The sequence below is a fragment of the Nyctereutes procyonoides genome, unplaced genomic scaffold (genome assembly GCF_905146905.1).
Source record: "Nyctereutes procyonoides isolate TBG_1078 unplaced genomic scaffold, NYPRO_anot_genome, whole genome shotgun sequence".
NCBI lineage: Eukaryota > Metazoa > Chordata > Mammalia > Carnivora > Canidae > Nyctereutes > Nyctereutes procyonoides.
The window spans coordinates 73,740,623-73,758,688 of record NW_026575146.1 but is presented as its reverse complement, the minus strand read 5'-3'; the positions used below and the strand labels follow the sequence as shown (position 1 = coordinate 73,758,688).

Here is an 18,066-nt window from a genome sequence, read left to right as displayed (position 1 = left end):
TTCAGATCAGGCCACTTCGTTATGGCCACCGAAAGTAAAGCCTCAGCTCCCTAAGCCCAACATGGAATATGCTTCTCAAAGTGGCTCAGAGAGGACCCATGTAAGCGCACCTGCTCTGGCCACAGACTGGCTGTCAGGCTCCTGTACTCGCTTGCTGTGTGACCCTGGGCAAGTGACTTTCCCTCTCTGAGAATTAAAAAAAAAAAAAGGAAATTTCCAGAAAAGGCAAGCCCTAGGGACAGAAAGACTGGTGGTCATCCGGCTAGTGAGCGCTTTTGGGGAGGGACAAATATGTTCACAATGATTGTGGCGATGAGTCTGCAGCCACCCTGGTTTATAAGCCACTGATCTGCAGGCCACTACAAACCCTCAAAGTATTCTTTAAGTGATTTGTGTATTTTATATTTTATAGTATGTGAATTATATCCCAGTCAAGCTGTTATAAAAAATAAACCATGCCTGGCACATTGGCACGTGGCGTGGGTGCTATCACCGCACACAAAATGAAGGGTGCTCTTATGTGTGGGCGCTGGGGCAGGAACCCGTGGATTTCTGCCTTTGCATGAGGGCATGCTGGTGGTGGTTGAAAGTGGGGGGGAGGGAGGCAGCTTTGAGACCATCAGGGAAATTATAATGTGGGTATTATGTGATATTCAGAGATTATTTCATTTTAGCGCTAGCCGCAGCATGGTGCTTGCTATACACTTTTAAATATTCTTATCAGTCCAAGCAACATGAAATGTGTACAGATTGAGCAAGAAGGCGAAGGACAGAGCAATCCAGACTGGCAACAAGTTGGAAATGGAGCCAGAGGTGTGTGGGGCTTGGTTGTACCAGGCTGTCTACTTTTGTGGGTGCTGCTGAATTCAAATTCCATAATACATTTTAAGGAAATTCACCAGCATCCCTTTTTGTGCCCAGGGACTAGGTTAGGGGTGGCCTGACCCTGGTTTCCACTCCAGAGGGCTCCCGGTCTCATGGCGGAGGCCACAGGTAACCTTAATGGTGGGGGCTGCTCAGAGCTCTCAGGGGGAGGCTGGAAGCAGATTTGAAATAGTCCTTTAAGGGGGCACCTGGGTGGCTCAGCAGTCTTTGGCTCAGGGCGTGATCCTGGGGTCCTGGGATCGAGTCCCGAATTGAATCCCATATCAGGCTCCCCAAAGGAAGCCTGCTTCTCCCTCTGCCTCTGTCTCTGCCTCTGTCTGTGCCCCTCATGAGTAAATTAAAATCTAAAAAGAAAGAGAGAGAAAGAAAGAAAAAGAGAAAGAAAGAGAAAGAAAGAAAGAAGAAAGAAAGAAAGAAGAAAGAAAGAAAGAGAAGAAAGAAAGAGAAAGAAAGAAAGAAAGAAAGAAAGAAAGAAAGAAAGAAAGAAAGAAAGAAAAATTTACATGGAGCGTCTCCTGACTGATGCAGAGCCTGTGGATGGCAGGACCTGGGGGACCTCCAGTGTTTCGCCCTCCACTCTGCAGCACCCATGTGATCGCTGTGAGCATCCCCCCCATGCTCCCACGTATGACCCTGGGCCCCTCTAACCCCATGGTTAATAAGCAAAACATTTCCTGGACTCAGCTACTCATAAACAAGTTGGTTTTTTCGTTTGTTTTGTTTTGTTTTGTTACCTACATACAGGTCTGGCAAAATATTCCAAAGTCATGAGGGTACAGGATAATTCTTTTTTTTTTTAAGATTTTATTTATTTATTCACAAGAGACACACAGAGAGAGGCAGAGACACAGGCAGAGGGAGAAGCAGGCTCCCTGCAGGGAGCCCTACGGTGGGACTCGATCCCGGGTCTCCAGGATCACGCCCTGGGCTGAAGGCGGCGCTAAACCGCTGAGCAACCCCCCCCAACCCCGGGCTGCCCATGGGATAAATCTTTATTAGGTAACAATTCTTCGTTCCGGCATTCCCAGCGCTGGTTGTGGGATGAGGTAGTAATTACCGTGTAATATGTACAGCCCCCACCAAAACACACACTATACACAGAGAGGCTGGTGTGCTTATCAGCTTCACTTATATCTCATGGGCGTGATCGCAGGAGTTGGAGTTCTTTTTTTTTTCTTTTTTTTAAGATTTTATTTATTTGAGAGAGAGAGAATGAGATCATGAACAGGTGGGGAGGGGTAGAGGGAGAAGCAGACTCCCCACTGAGCAGGGAACCCGATGCGGGGCTCCATCCCAGGACCCTGGGACCAGGACCTGACCCAAAGGACTGAGCCACCCAGGTAGCCAGGAGGTGGAGTTCTGAAAATCTGTTCCTTCCTTCTATCCTCTCTCCTTCCCCTTCTTCCTTCCTTCCTTCCTTCTTTTTTTAATAGTTTATTCGAGAGAGAGAGAGAGAGAGAGACAGAGACACAGGCAGAGGGAGAAACAGGCTCCATGGAGCCCAACGTGGGACTCGATCCCGGGTCTCCAGGATCACGCCCTGGACTGAAGGCAGGCTTTTAAACCGTTGAGCCGGGAACCCTGGGTGGTGCAGCGGTTTGGCGCCTGCCTTTGGCCCAGGGCGCTATCCTGAAGACCCGGGATCGAGTCCCACGTCGGGCTCCCAATGCATGGAGCCTGCTTCTCTCTGCCTCTCTCTCTCTCTCTCTCTCTCTCTCTCTCTCTCTCTGACTATCATAAATAAATAAATTAAAAAAAAAAAAAATAAACCGCTGAGCCACCCAGGCTGCCTTCCCCCTTCCTTCTTTCCACAAATATGTATAGAGCACCTGCTATCTGCCAGGAAACATTCTAGAGAGTGGGGACCGAGGAAGGAGTCATTTCCTGCTCTCAGGGACGTGTCAGTTTAATGGGAGGTGTTTCATTAGCTAATGCTGTGTAACAAGCCACCCCAAAACGTAATGGCTTTCAGCGCAGAATTGCTGATTTCCCACAATGATGTAAATCGACTGGGTGGTTCTTTCCGTGTGGTGTGTGAGGTCTCTCAGGCAGCTACACAGCAAGGAGCTTGGTGGGGACGGCCAGGCATCCTCTCTCCTGCAGGACAGGCTGGACTTCCTCTGAGCATGTTGGCCAGAAGCCAAGAAGACATGGACCAGTGTTCATGGAGATGCAACAAGTGTTTCAACCGGACCTTGTTTACAATCAGTACCCATTACAGAGGAGGCTAGAGTCACTGTCACTGGTGACTAGTGATTGTCCATTTCCTGGGAAAAAAGGGGGAGGGGGTGGAGCTTTGGGTTCAGGATGAAATCCCAGCTCTGCCACTTATAGGCTGTGTGGCTTTGGGCAAGCAGCTGCACTTTTCTGGGCCTCAGCTGATAGTGACCACCTCCTTCGATTGGAAGGATTAAGTAAGTTATGGTTGTTGATAATCTACAGCTATAAATAACATTGTCAGGGTTCCTGCCTTCAGAGGGCCTATAGTCATTCCAGATATTGTTTTTATTTTTTAAATTTATTTATATTTTCTAAAGACTTTTTTTTTTAGGTTTTTTAAAGATTTTATTTATTTATTCATGAGACACACACACACAGAGGCAGAGACACCAGCAGAGGGAGAAGCAGGCTCCCCACAGGGAGCCCGATGAGGAGACTGGATCCCAGGACCCTGGGATCATACCATGAGCTGAAGGCAGACACTCAACCACTGAGCCACCCAGGCGTCCCCAGATGTTGTTTTTATCTTTTTTTTTTTTAAGTTTTTATTTATTTATTCATGAGAGACACAGGCAGAGGGAAAAGCAGGCTCCATGCAGGGAGACTGACATGGGACTCGATCCTAGGACTCCAGGACCACGCCCTGGGCTGAAGACGACACTAAACTGCTGAGCCACCCAAGGGTCCCCACATTTTTTTATCATTATTATTGCTTTATAATCATTCCAAGTGCTGAACAATCATAAAACTATGTCCTGAGGTGTGACTAGGGACAGAGGATTATGGGAGTTCCTGGTGGCTCAGGAAGTGTTAGGCTAACCTTGACTCTCAACTTGCAAAGGAGCTGTCTGGGTGAGGGTGGTACAGGGGTTCAAGTGCAAGCGACTCGTTGAAAACTTTTTTTTCTTTTGCCTCCTAAACCTTGGTGTCTGAGGTCAAAGTAAAGGCTACCAGGGCTTGGGTGTGTGGGGGAGGAACAGGAATCAGGGCTTCTGGGACAGGACAGACGTATCACAGGCTGACACGGCAGTCATCAATTTGCCCTTTTAAGCATATAATACAGTGGCTTTTGGGACACCTGGGTGGCTCAGCAGTTGAGTGTCTGCCTTCGGCTCAGGTTATGATCCTGGAGTCCTGGGATCGAGTCCTGCATTGGGCCATAGTGAAGAGATAGAGTGACAGAGATATCAGCACTCCCCTTCCTCCACTTTTTTTTTTTTTAATTAATTCATGAGAGACACAGAGAGAGGCAGAGAAATAAGTGGAGGGAGAATGCGGGACTCAATCCCAGGACCCTGGGATCACGACCTGAACCAAAGGTAGACACTCAACCACTAAGCCACCCGGGTGTTCCCTAAGATTGATTGATTATTTATTTATTCATGAGAGACACAGAGAGAGGCAGAGACACAGGCAGAGGGAGAAGCAGGCTCCATGCAGTGAGCCCAATAGGAGACTTGATCCTGGATCCCGTGAGTTGAAGGCAGACGCTCAACCGCTGAGCCACCCAGGTGTCCCCTAGGATTTATTTATTTGAGGAAGAAAAAGTGTGTGTGTGTTTGGGGGGGAAATAAGGGAGGGGGAGAGGGAGAGAATCTCAAGCAGACTCCCCACTGAGAACAGAGCCCAACATGGGGTTCCATCCCAGGACCCCGAGATCATGACCTGAACCAAAACCAAGAACCGGATGCTCAACAGGCCATGCCACCCCGGCACCCCACGATACTTGCTATTTTTGTGGTGGTCCACAACCTGACCCCCATTATGCCCGAGGTGTGCCTACACTCCAATCAGAAACACCAGGACAAGGATAGATCCCAAGCGGTGGTGGCCGCTCTGGAAAGACAGCCAGGGGCAGCCCAGGTGGCTCAGCGGTTTAGCGCCGCCTTCAGCCCAGGGTGTGATCCTGGAGACCCAGGATCGAGTCCCACGTCGGGCTCCCTGCATGGAGTCTGCTTGCTTCTCCCTCTGCTTCTCCCTCTCTCTCTCTGTGTCTCTCATGAATAAATAAATAAAAATCTTAAAAAAAAAAAAAGACAGCCAGTGGTTCAGTTTCCATGTTGCTTTTTAAGCACAGAATCAAATGTAGAATTAAAATACATCATAGTTGAATACATTATATCAAACCGAAGGTAATAAAGGCTCTGAATGCCTCAGCTCTGATTATTTGATTAGTTTGCTACTATCTTGAAGTTATTGATATTCTGTTTACAAGGTATTATAAATCAGTGTCTCGCTGTGTATCTCTTTCCAATTCTGTGTTCAGTGAGGGGTTGGTTGCTTGAAATTGGCTGGGGGTGAGGGTGGAGTCTTTACCCCACGGAAAGTGGCAAATGCTACCAAGCAGGGATTCCCCACTCCCCCAATCCCCCCACCCCTCTACCCCAGAGAGCTGGTTGTTAAGCATTCACCCACCCCTGGTTCTCCAGCAGGAGCACTAAAGGAGCAGAACAGCAGCCCTCAGCTGGGGAGTCCTGTCCTGGGTGGGGGGCATTCTGGGCATCCGCAGGGCATTTTTACTTGTGGTTGTCCGATGTTACCACAGCGTTTAGTGACTGAGTACTGAGGCTGCTAAATATTACATTGTGAAGACGTGTCCTGCATCCCGGTGACTTTTTGGCTAACCTGTCAGACATCCATATAGGTTAAAAAAAAATTTATGCATTTCTGAGCTTAGGATCTGCTTTGTGTATGTTATAAGGTTCCCCTTGCTTTTCTTTTCTTCTTCTTTTTTTTTTTCTTCTTTTTTTCCAATGTTGGGGAAGCTGGGTCATGTGGTCCTGCAGATTGTTCCACATTCTGGACTTGGCTCATGGCACCCTTGTGGTATCGATTCACTGGCAACTCTGTCCTCCTGTTTTCTTTTTTTTCCTTAAAGATTTTATTTATTTATTCATGAGAGACACACACACACACACGAGAGAGAGAGAGAGAGAGAGAGAGAGAGAGAGAGAGGCAGAGACACAGGCAGAGGGAGAAGCAGGCTCCAAGCAAGGAGCCCGATGCAGGACTCGATCCCAGGACCTCAGGATCATGCCCTGAGCCAAAGGCAGACATTCAACTGCTGAGCCACCCAGGCGTCCCTGTCCTCCTGTTTTCTGAGAGCTGGCCATCACCCGGAGAGGCTTTTTCAGATTCAGATTCCTCTTCTGCAGTGAAGATGTGGAGTGTGAGATTCAGAGGCTGTGCAGCAGGCCTCCTGTCGCCTCACTCAGTTGCTGCTTGTCCCCTCTTTCAGTGTTAGGATTGTTGGGAGCTCTGGAGGTGCCCGCAAAATTCCTCCTTGATCTGACATTTGATTTTGGCAGCGGCAGACAGGCATAGGCTGTCCTTCTAACGTACTGTTAGGGGATTCTCCTTTCCTGAGAATCTTTTGTAAGATAAGGGAAAGTGAGAGGAGCTGGTATTTGCCAGGTGTTTTCCAAGATTCTGGCTTGTCTGGTTTCAATCTCCAGCTTCTCGGACTTCCTAGTTGTGTGACCTGGTGCGATCATTCCTGCCTGTGCCCTGGTATCTCCACTCGGTACCGCAGCGCTGCTCAGAGGGTCGCTGCTGAGTGTCCACCTCACCGAATTTTGAAGACGGGCTGAGGCTGCTAGGCACGGAAATGCTAGTTGTTGCCAAAATCAATAAAAGTAGGACCCTGAGGGGGCCCAAGTCTGGAAGAGCCTGGCCCAGGGGGATGGAGTCCTCCTCCTCTCCCTCCTCCCCCCTCCTCCTCTCCCTCCTCCCCCGCCTCTTCCTCCTCGGGTCGGCCTCCCAGGCCTGTGTCCCAACAGTCACGTGGGGGAGGGAGGAGTGGCTCGGGGCACACCTGGCCGCAGAAGCCCAGCCTCCCACCTCCCCGCGGCTCCCCGAGCCAGGTAGGTCCTGGGCGGGGTCTTCCGGACTTGGGTGCTGGGCGGTTCTGATTTTTGAGCGTAGAGTCGTCCTCAGGGAAGGGAGCACCCCGATCTGCTCGCAGAGCAACCTCGCCGTCAGCTCCCCATTCCCGCAGCCGGAACCAGGTGAGAGACGGGGCGCCGGGGGGGGGTCTCTCCACGACCCCCGAGAGCGCGCGCGCGCGCGCACGGGACTGGAGCTGGGACCCGCTTGAACTCGGGATCCCCTCTGGGATGCCCCCGCCCCGGGGCTGCAGGAGCAGAGGGCCATCCGTCACAGCCCACCACCCCTGCCCCTAGCCCCTCAGCCGCCGCCCCCGCTGGGCTCCCCTCCCCTCCCCTTCCCTCCGGGCCGATCTGGTACCTGAGGTCCCAGCCTCCCCTATCACCCCCGCGGTCCCCTCCCCCGCCCCAGACAGCCACCTCCCTCCCTCCGGTCGCCAGTTTCCTGGAACCTACCTGAGAATCACTTTGCACACCAAAGACCAGGGGCAGGGCCTGTTGGACTCGAGTTTCCTGTTTGCTTCTCGGGGTCTGCTCCCCTACCTCCGGGACTGAAGTAGGACTCTACCACAGGACTCAGGGGTCTCCAGAGGCCCCCCCCAGCTCCAGGTGCCCCAGGGCTGAAGAGGGGGCCAGGCCAGCTCTGGGGGAAGGGGACAGATGGGGCGTGGGGGATGCAAGGAGCCCTGGACCAGGCTCCAGAGGGGAGGGGACAGGACAGAGGGGATGAGGCTTGGCCTGGGATCTGAGACAGAGTTTATTTTTATTTTTTTTTAAGATTTTATTTATTTATTCATAGACACACACAGAGAGAGAGGCAGTAATACAGGCAGTGGGAGAAGCAGGCTCCATGCAGGGAGCCCGATGTGGGACTCAATCCCAGGTCTCCAGGATCACACCCCAGGCTGCAGGTGGCACCAAACTGCTGCGCCACCAGGGCTGCCCTGAGACAGAGTTTAAAAGAAATAATGGGCCGATATGGGTGGCCCCATTTTTCCAAGGGACCTGCAAGCTGGGCTCCTCTTTTGAAAATGGGGCCCCCTTTCTATTCTGTCCTCCTGCGAGTGTCTGAGGGACCCCTGCCAAGGGATTCGATCTTGCCCCTCCCTCCTCGGCTGCCCTGAAGTGCCCTATGCAGCTGTGGGGAATGAGGAAAGGAGGTGGGCTTCCGGATCTCCAGGACTAGGGAGAGATCCCACTCACTCCAAGCAGCAAAGCTTTCCAGACTCCCAGCTCTTGGTTGCTGGCTGTGGCATCCTCCCAATCTCCTTATGGAGGTCAGGCGGGCCAGCTGCTCTCCCAGTCTCCTTGTGCCCCCTCTGTGCCCCAGCCCTGGCCTTTCCCCACGCTTGTCCCCCAGACCCCTCTCTGATGAGTCTGAGCCTCACTTTGCCTTTGCTTTCAAATAGGCATGTCTACACCGAGCTGCAGGCCTGGCCCATGCTCTTAAGCATTCACTTCAGATTTCCTAATCCCTATTGTGCCCACACAGCCTTGGGAAGAGGTATTATTATCCCCAACTTTTGGATAACAGCACTCAGAGGGAAAGGCCCTCAGTCAAGGTCCTGCAGCCAATATGAGGCTAATGGCTGCCCCCTGGCCCCCCTGAGCTTCTCTCCAGATCTGCCCCCACTCCCAGACACTGGGTTTCCTTTGCCCTGTGAGCCTCCCTGCCTCCTCTCCCCACAGCCTTGTTCAAGGACAGGGGGTCAAAATCTGCAGGTGCTTCCCTTAGGCCCCTCAGCAGTGGACCGTCCCTCTTCCTGAGTGAGGAAGGAGGGAACCACCAAGAAAGCTGAGAGACGCTGTTCTAATACATTCTGCCTTTTTAACCCAAGCAAAACTAGCCTTATTGTCTGTCTGTTTGTCTGTCTGTCTGCTGTAAACAAATTTCAAGGGGATATTCAGGGCCAGCCCAGAGATTAAGAGGTTTGATTGTGAAGGTCTTCCTTCCAAAATTCATCACTTCACTTGGTGCCAGGAAATGGATTCAAAACCAAAAAGGGATGGGCACCTGGATGGCTCAGTCGTTTAAGGGTCTGCTTTCGGCTCAGGTCATGATTCAGGGGGTCCTGGGATGGAGTCCCACATAGTCAGGCCTCCCGGCTAAGCGGGAAGTCAGCCTCTCCCTCTCCTTCTGCACCCCTACCCCCTCAAGTGGTCTCTCTCTCTCTCAAATAAATAACATCTTTAAAAAGAGAGAGAGGAAGTCAAGGCAGGGAGACTTTGGCAGACACTTGCTATAAGGAGGAAAAGCAACAGCTGGAGCCTGACTGGGTCTTTTTCTTTCTTTTTTCTTTCTTTCTTTCTTTCTTTCTTTCTTTCTTTCTTTCTTTCTTTCTTCTTCTTCCTTCCTTCCTTCTTTCTTTCTTTCTTTCTTTCTTTCTCTTCTTTTTTTTAAGATTTAATTTATTTATTCATGAGAAACACACACAGAGAAAGAAGCAGAGACACAGGCAGAGGGAGAAGCAGGCTCCATGCAGGGAGCCTGATGCGGGACTCGATCCTGGGTCTCCAGGATCACGCCCTGGGCTGAAGGCGGCGCTACCCAGGCTGCCCGTGACTGGGTTTTGACAGGTGGAGACAGACCCACATTCCTTCTGCATACATTTCCTAAGCGCCTACTATGTGTAGACCCCCATGTCTGGGGGCTGCAGGGGATACCAAGGGAGTGAGACCGACACTGTCCCTTCCTTCACAGAGCTGTGTGTGTGATCAGGACACTGGGACTGAATGATCCCCACAGGGACTCACTGGGAGACACAGAATTGAGACAACACAGGGGCCAGAGCTGGACTGAGTGCACAAAGATCCATCCTGCCTGCCTTATTTCTCTCTCCCTCTCTTTTTTAAAAGATTTTATTTATTTATTTATTCATGAGAGACACACACACAGAGGCAGAGACATAGGCAGAGGGAGAAGCAGGCTACATACAGGGAGCCCAATGCGAGACTGGATCCCAGGACTCCGGGATTACGCCCTGAGCCGAAGGCAGACTCTCAACCACTGAGCCATCCAGGCATCCTAAGATTTTATTTATTTATCTGACAGAGAGAGAGAGAGAACAAGCAAGGGGAGCAGTGGAGGGAGAGGGAGAAGCAGGCTCCACTGAGCAGGGAGTGGATGCAGGGCTCCACCCCAGGACCCCAAGATTATGACCTGAGCTGAAGGCAGACCCTTAAACGACTGAGCCACCACTCTCCCTCTCTTCTCTCTCACTGTCTCTCCTGTGGTTTTTCTATTCCTGTTTGTCTCTCCTCCTGCTCTCTCTCTCTCTCTCTCTCTCTCTCTCTCTCTCTCTCGTTCTGTCCCTGTCTTTCTGTCTAGTTCCCTCTCTTTATCTTTTCCTGTCTCTTTTTCCATCAATCGCCTCCCTCCTCCCTTCCTTCCTCCCTCCCTCCATCCTTCTGCCTTCCCATAAGAATTCCCCTTGGCCCCTGTTGTCCCACATCCTGTGCTTGGCAAATTCGGAACTAGACAGAGGAGCCAAGTCTACTCTGTGCCCTTCAAATGCTCATGGTCTCATTGGAGAAAGGAAGAGAGAAAACATCTAGAAGAAGTGGGAAGAGCATACAAGGCCACTCCACAGGGAGCCTTCCCTCCTCCTCCCTTGGGTGTCCCCTCTCCCCACTTCCTCCTGCTTCCCAGTCTCCAGAGAGGTCCTTCTATCCAGAGTCAGGGCAGGGTCTTGAAGACCCCTGTTGGGATCTGGACAGAAATGTATCTTGCAAGTGGCCTTGAAACAGGAACCAAGAAGCCATCAGGGACACAGTGATATTTTCCATCTCTCCCTCAATATCCTCTTTCTTTTTATTCTCAGGGTCGAATTCACTGTACTCATGGATTTTTCTGGTCCACCTTAGATATGGCTTGCCATGGCTGCACATGGGCTCTAACAGTCCCTTTAGTTGCCAAGCCTACACTCCACCAGCTGGTTGGCTGGTGCCAACCAACCACCCTCTCTGTGATTCTTACTTCAAATTCCCAAGGGAGAGAATCTACTTGATACAGATTAGCCTCTTGAACCACCACCATGCTCACACATCATGAACCGACAATAAATAGACCAGCCTTGGACCAATATCTTATGATACACTGTGGGCTGTGTTTTAGTTTTTTTGTAAAGACACCGATCCTGTCGGATTAGAATCCACCTTAGGATGACCTTGTTTTAACTTGGTCACTTCTGTAAAGATGTGTCTCCCAATAACGTCATATTCTGTACCATCAGGAGTTAGGATTCCAATATACCTTTTGTAGAAAGACACGATCCAACAAATAACACACAAAGTCTGTGGGTTGGATGAGCAAAAATGTACTATCTTAATACAATCCATTCCTTGATTGCCATCACACATATGTTTTATCTCATACCCTCAACTCCATTAAAAAAAAAATCAAACATTAACTAGTAGAATCACACATAGTCACCCACTCCACAGAGGGACAATCCTCAGAGTCAGCTTGATCCAGCATATCTACATTTATGGTATGGGGCTACATTCTATGACCTAAATGCTAGATGTGGCCATTACTGACACACCCAATATGAAAAGTGGAAAGCTACTGGTCGCTGGCCCAGAGCCCACACAGGACAATGCTCTTTGTTTTGTATATGATAATATTAAAAAGTATTGTTTTTGTCCTCCAGCCAGGTAGTTTTAATCCTCAGAAAGGTGAAGTTACTCATACAGAATCAGTATAGCTAATGAGTGTGGAGCCTGCAATCAACAGCCTGTGACCAGAATGTGTGCACTTAGCCACTGAGCTGAGTCCTCTCAGTCACTGAGTGAAGCACATTCCATATTGGGCTTCTGGAACAGAGGCTTTACTTTCAGTGGTGATGAGGAAGGAATCTGGAACTTTTGACTAGTAAGACTGAGAATCTCCTGAGCATCAGCTGAACTGTACAGTGAATTTTATTCAGCAAATCCAACCTCCCTGGCTCCTTTCATTCAAGTTGAAGGGAGCTGGAGGAGATTGTACCACCCAGGAGTTCATTTCTGGTTAGGCTCAACATCTGGTGATGACCCAGGGGCCCAGACCCCCACCTGAGTTGGTTCAACTCAAATCTAGGCATCTAGTTGACAAGCCTGAATTTCTTCCAGAAAGATAATGCATGTGATCTTAATGGGTTATGAGGTCGGCAGTGACTTAGAAACAAGGATATTGCTATATTAAGTCCTGTGCCAACTTTTATCAGCTATAATTAATCATAAAGCACCATACCTGCATAGCTTCTGGCAGCTTCCCAGGTTGAAAGAGGTCATGTACTGCTTGATTTAGCCCTGGTGTTCTTCTTAATGGCCACTTGGTTCAGTATTTTGACCAGGAACACAAGCCCTGGACCAAGTCAACCAGAAGCATTTCATCTCTAATCTACCTTTGTGCAGAGCCTCCAGGATATGCTTCGATTAAAGCCTGCTCATGAGGAAAAGTTTTAAAAAGAATGGGTGGGGGGCAGCCCGGGTGGCTCAGCGGTATAGCACCACGTCAGGCTCCCTGCATGGAGCCTGCTTCTCCCTCTGCCGCGCGCTCTCTTTCTCTCTCATTAATAAATAAATAAAATCTAAAAAAAAAAAAATGGGTGGGAACCTTGGGCAGCCCGGGTGGCTCAGTGGTTTAGTGCCGCCTTCGGCCTAGGGCCTGATCCTGGAGACCTGGGACCAAGTCCCTTGTTGGGCTCCCGTCATGGAGCCTGCTTCTCTCTCTGCCTTTGTCTCTGCCTCTCTCTTTGTCTTTCTGTGTCTCATGAATAAATAAATAAATATTCTTAAAAAAAAAAAAAAGAATGGGTGGGAACCTCATATTCACAGGGAAGGAAGAGGGAAGTCTGTGAAAGAACTGGGGAAGCAGAAGTGTCTCATTCCTTTGACTCCTCTCATATATCCCCATTCTCATTATTCCAATTCCAAAGTTGATCAGTGGCCAAACCTGGACTTTTACTCTGGCAACATGGTCCAGGTGTTGTTCCAGCCTAGATGCAGAATGACATCAATAATTTATGGATGCAATCTTCAGCAATAATAAAGTGTTAACTGTGATCATCCTAAGCAATGCTTGTTCTGTTTGTCCCTACTGGCTTTTAGCCACATAATGGGGGAGACAGAACCAATTCATCCCCTGCTTTTTTTTATTTTCAGCTGTCTTGCTTATCCTCAACAACCATATCTTCAAGGCCTTTTGGGGCCTTTGTTCCAGGGGTCTCAAGAAGGAACTTAATTAACTACTTCACTCTACAAATCACTGGTCCAAGTTTTATGTCCTGGAATGGGGAATCTTCAATGCCCCCTACTTCCTATGATACTACAGTAAATGCTGTGTTCTCAGAAGGTCTGTTCAAAGCAACCACCCCACTCCTGGAACTTATTTCTGTTGCAACCAGAGTTGAAAAGAATAGGTTGTATACTTGTTTGAATATAAAGAAATTTTTCTCTGAGTTTTCTTGGTCAGTTCTCTTAAGTTTCTGCACATCTCTTCAAGCATCTCCTAGTTACTGACTGCCTCTGCTTCAGGCTGCATCTGACATGTCGCAGCCACTCCAACCCCTACTTTCTCAGCATCACCTGCTATGGTCTCACACAATAATATTTGGTCTTTGTCCCTAGTTCTGGCACATGACTCATAAAATCCTTGGCATTTCGTGAGTGATAGGGTGATAGGAGTGTCTTTTGCCCTGATGAGGTGACTCTTCACAGGCCCCTACAAAGCTTCAGGATCTGATTATCAGAAAGACCAAGCTTGATGAAGAGATTAGAACTTTCAGGGCAGCCTGGGTGGCTCAGTGGTTTAGCACCACCTTCAGCCCAGGATGTGATCCTGGACACCTGGGATTGAGTCCCATGTTGGGTTCCCAGCATGGAACCTGCTTGCTTCTCCTCTGCCTGTGTCTCTACCTGTCTCTCTCTCTCTCTCTCTCTCTCTCTCTCATGAATAAATAAATAAAATCATATATATATATATATATATATATATGTAAAAGGAACTTTCATCTCCAGCTCCCAACCTCTGGGGAGGGTAGGACTGAAGATTAAGTTAATCACCAGTGACCAATAATTTAATCAATCATGTCTACATAATGAAACCTCCATAAAACCCCTTAAGTGGGTTTCAGAGAGCCTCTGAGTTGGTAACATACCCATGGGCCAGGAAGGTGGTCTACCTCAACTCCATGGGGACAGAAGCTCCTTTTGGATCTTACCCTATTGTACTTCTGGTTATTTGTTTCTCTTATAATAAACTGGTAAATGTAAGTAGAGTGCCTTCCCGAATTCTGTGAGCCATTATAGCAAATTATCAAACCTAAGGAGGGGGTCATTGGAGCCCCCAATTTATAATATTAGTCAGAAGTATGAATGGCTCAGGACTTGCAGTTGGTGTGTGAAGTGGTGCTGAACTCTTTAACTTGTTGGATCTGGGCAGCCCCGGTGGCGCAGCGGTTTAGCGCCGCCTGCAGCCTGGGGTGTGATCCTGGAGATCCAGGATCAAGTTCCACATTGGGCTCCTTGCATGGAGCCTGCTTCTCCCTCTGCCTGTGTCTCTGCCTCTCTCTCTCTCTCTCTCTCTCTCTCTGTGTGTGTCTCATAAATAAATAAATAAAATCTTAAAAAAAAAACTTTCCTTTAAAAAAAATAACTTGTTGGATCTGATACTAAATCTAAGTAGGCAATGTCAAAATTGAATTGAATTGTTGAATTCAACTGGATGTTAGGCACCCAGTTGTCTGAGAGGAGGAAAACAAACTCTCACCTGCCAATTGCCTTATGACCTTTTAGTAACAATATTCGAGGGAGAATTGGCCAACTCATCTTTTAGAGCCAACCTACAACTTATCATAACCAAAAAATGGGAAAGCCACTGTGGAGACCAGTGCTTATCGCAGGTCCAGCTGGCTATGGCCAGAAGGGTAGGCAGGTCAAGTGGTGGAATTTGTGATGGGTTAGGCAATTTCCCTTCAAAGGGAATATAGATAGGCAGGGCATGCAAAGATGGACATCTCTAGAAACAGGATTCCCAAGTAAATAGTAGGTTTGTACACTTGTACTCCCTATATATAGGCACCCATGGATGTATATTCAGGCTATAAACACCCACATTCAAACATACATTGTATATATACATAATATATAAGTATGCGTGTGTGTATATATATACATGCACACTGTATAGAGTACACACTAGTACACCATATATACACATTCAATGTATATTGTATTGTATATATGTACAATACAATGTACACATGTCCATTCTATGTACACAAATTCACACACACCCATGTGTGTATACAATGTACAGGTACCCATATGCACACTCATACAATGCACGTGCCATGTGTGAAAACACACAATACTTATCTACATATGTAAACTGGAACATCTGAACCCAATGTAAATACATCCCCATAGCATACACTCTAGAGACATACCTGCACACTTGTACCTAAGTATTCACACCCCTTTACACACAGAGTAAAGCCACCTGCGCAGACAACCACAAAATATCTGCACATTGACACAATGCCCCGGGGCCTCCATCCCCTAAGCTAACATTCCCTGCTCTCCCTTCCTTGACAGCCATGCTCAGCAGTCAGGTGTCTTTCTTCCCCATGGTCCACTTCATCCTCTTTGTCTTCACGGCTTCCACTATATTTCACCTTCAGCAGCGGCTAGCGAAGATTCAACCCACGTGGGAGTTTGAGACACTGGTTTTGGCGCCGACAGAAAGCTCCACGAGCCCCCCACTCAGGGGAATGTGGACGATCAATGCAATTGGCCGCCTGGGGAACCAGATGGGTGAGTACGCCACCCTGTACGCCCTGGCCAAGATGAATGGGCGGCCGGCCTTCATCCCGGCCGAGATGCACAGCACGCTGGCCCCCATCTTCAGAATCACCCTCCCCGTCTTGCACGGCACCACGGCCAGCAGCATCCCGTGGCAGAACTACCCCCTGAACGACTGGATGGAGGAGGAGTACCGCCACATCCCGGGGGAGTACGTGCGCCTCACCGGCTACCCCTGCTCCTGGACCTTCTACCACCACCTCCGCAATGAGATCTTGCGGGAGTTCACCCTGCACGACCACGTGCGGGAGGAGGCTCAGAAGTTTCTGCGGGGCCTGCAGGTGAACGGAAGACAGCCGGGCACCTTCGTGGGGGTCCATGTGCGCCGGGGGGACTACGTGCAGGTCATGCCAAACGTGTGGAAGGGCGTGGTTGCCGACCAGCGGTACCTAGAGCAGGCTCTGGACTGGTTCCGGACTCGCTACAACTCTCCCATCTTTGTGGTCAGCAGCAATGGCATGGCCTGGTGTCGGGCGAACATCAACTCCTCCCGCGGTGATGTGGTGTTCGCGGGCAATGGCATCGAGAGCTCACCAGCCAAGGATTTTGCATTGCTCACCCAGTGCAACCACACCATCATGACCATTGGGACATTCGGGATCTGGGCTGCCTACCTTGCCGGTGGAGAGACCATCTACCTGGCCAATTACACGCTGCCCGACTCCCCCTTCCTCAAAATCTTTAAGCCAGAGGCAGCCTTCCTGCCGGAGTGGGTGGGCATCGCAGCTGACCTCTCCCCACTACTCAAGCACTGATGTTAGCCGCGCTTGGCACCTCCTCCTTTGCTGGTATTGTTACTTGTACCAGGACACTACCCACTGGCATCATAATGCTTTGGGCAGCAAGTAACAGAAGTCACAACTGACTTGTTTAAATAACGTATTTATTTTTTTTTGTTTGGTTTTTGTTTGTTTTTTGTTTGTTTGTTTTTGTTTTGTGACTCTGCTGGGACCTGAAATAACATATTTATGTGTTTTACACAAGACTGGAGGCAGTGGACCTCTGGGGTTAGTTAAGTTAGCCGCCAAGCAGTGTCATTGGTGACTCCAGTTCCATCCAGGTTGTTCAACTGCCATCAGCTCTCAGACCAGCTGGCTCCCTCATGGTCCAAAAGGGCTGCCACATAGCCAGGTGTCACATGCAAACAATCTCTTCACGAAGCAACAACAACAAAAAAGGTTCGTTCTTGCATCCCTTTAGAAGAGTGAGGGAAAGATTCCAAAGCCCTCCAGCAACTGCCTCCCACACATACATATCTCATTGACTGGAAGTGTCTCACATGCCCACATTACCCATTATAAGCCAAAGGGAATAAGACCCTGGCATTGGCTCAGCTTCAGATCAATAAATCTTTGCCCCCTTCAGCTAGGGAGTTGATCACCTTCTCTGAAATATATGGAGGTTTGCAGGAAAGAAATGGGTGCTCCTCACAAGGAAAATGGTGCAGTACAAAACAGAAGCCTTAAATTGTGCAGGTTGTTCACTACACAAAGGCAACTGACCAAGGAGGCAAGTGAGGCTCAAGTAGAGCCAACAGCCTACTCTCCAAGCCATGTGTCCTTAGAACTGTGTCCACCGGGATCCTGGGTGGCGCAGCGGTTTGGCGCCTGCCTTTGGCCCAGGGCGCGATCCTGGAGATCCGGGATCGAATCCTACATCGGGCTCCCGGTGCATGTAGCCTGCTTCTCCCTCTGCCTATGTCTCTGCCTCTCTCTCTCTCTCTCTCTCTCTCTCTCTCTGTGTGTGACTATCATAAATAATAAATAAAAGTTTAAAAAAAAAAAAAAAAAAGAACTGTGTCCACCCAGGGGGCTCACTGTTTTCTAGTTAGCCTGCCCAGACCTGGGACCATTTCAGCAACTTTTATAAGAGCACCGCCCTACTGGCAAGTAGCTTGTGTATATCTAAGACCACCCACCCCACTTATGCAATGCTGGCTTCCTAGGGCCTAGGATGGTTCCTGGTGAGAACTCAGAGACCAGCATGGCTCAGTGAACTTAAAGAGAGTCCATTTGTTCTTTGTAAACATTTGTTGTGGTGAATGTAACCAAGAGGATCTCTGCTAGCAAAGGTTGGGTTAACAAAATATGGCAGCTTACAATGACAGCCGTTTCTTATTTCCCACACTCCTATGGGTCAGTTGAGTGGCTTTCTGCTCCATGCAGTGTTGACTGATGCCTCATGCAGGTGCATTTTTGTGGAGTTCAAGTGGAGCATCTTGATCTCCTGCATG

General features: G+C 49.2%; 1 protein-coding gene across 3 annotated transcripts; it reads left to right on the top strand.

Annotated features, from left to right (window-relative positions):
- Positions 1-6,929: 6,929 nt before the first annotated feature.
- On the top strand, positions 6,930-17,197 carry FUT2 (fucosyltransferase 2). 3 transcript variants are annotated; one of them, XM_055309430.1, is made up of 2 exons: positions 6,930-6,968; positions 15,567-17,197. In XM_055309430.1, exon 2 carries the CDS (start codon positions 15,569-15,571, stop codon positions 16,586-16,588), a length of 1,020 nt encoding a protein of 339 aa, XP_055165405.1. In that variant the 5' UTR covers positions 6,930-6,968; positions 15,567-15,568; the 3' UTR covers positions 16,589-17,197. The 3 variants fall into 3 exon arrangements, 2 of the variants coding, with proteins under 2 accessions (XP_055165405.1, XP_055165404.1); XR_008662430.1 differs by lacking the exons at positions 6,930-6,968; positions 15,567-17,197 and adding exons at positions 6,988-7,112; positions 13,134-13,384; XM_055309429.1 differs by lacking the exon at positions 6,930-6,968 and adding an exon at positions 6,988-7,112.
- Positions 17,198-18,066: the final 869 nt, after the last annotated feature.

Coding starts and splice junctions, on each gene's coding strand:
- FUT2 (XM_055309430.1), top strand. CDS start 15,569: ATGCTCAGCAGTCAGGTGTCTTTCTTCCCCATGGTCCACTTCATCCTC.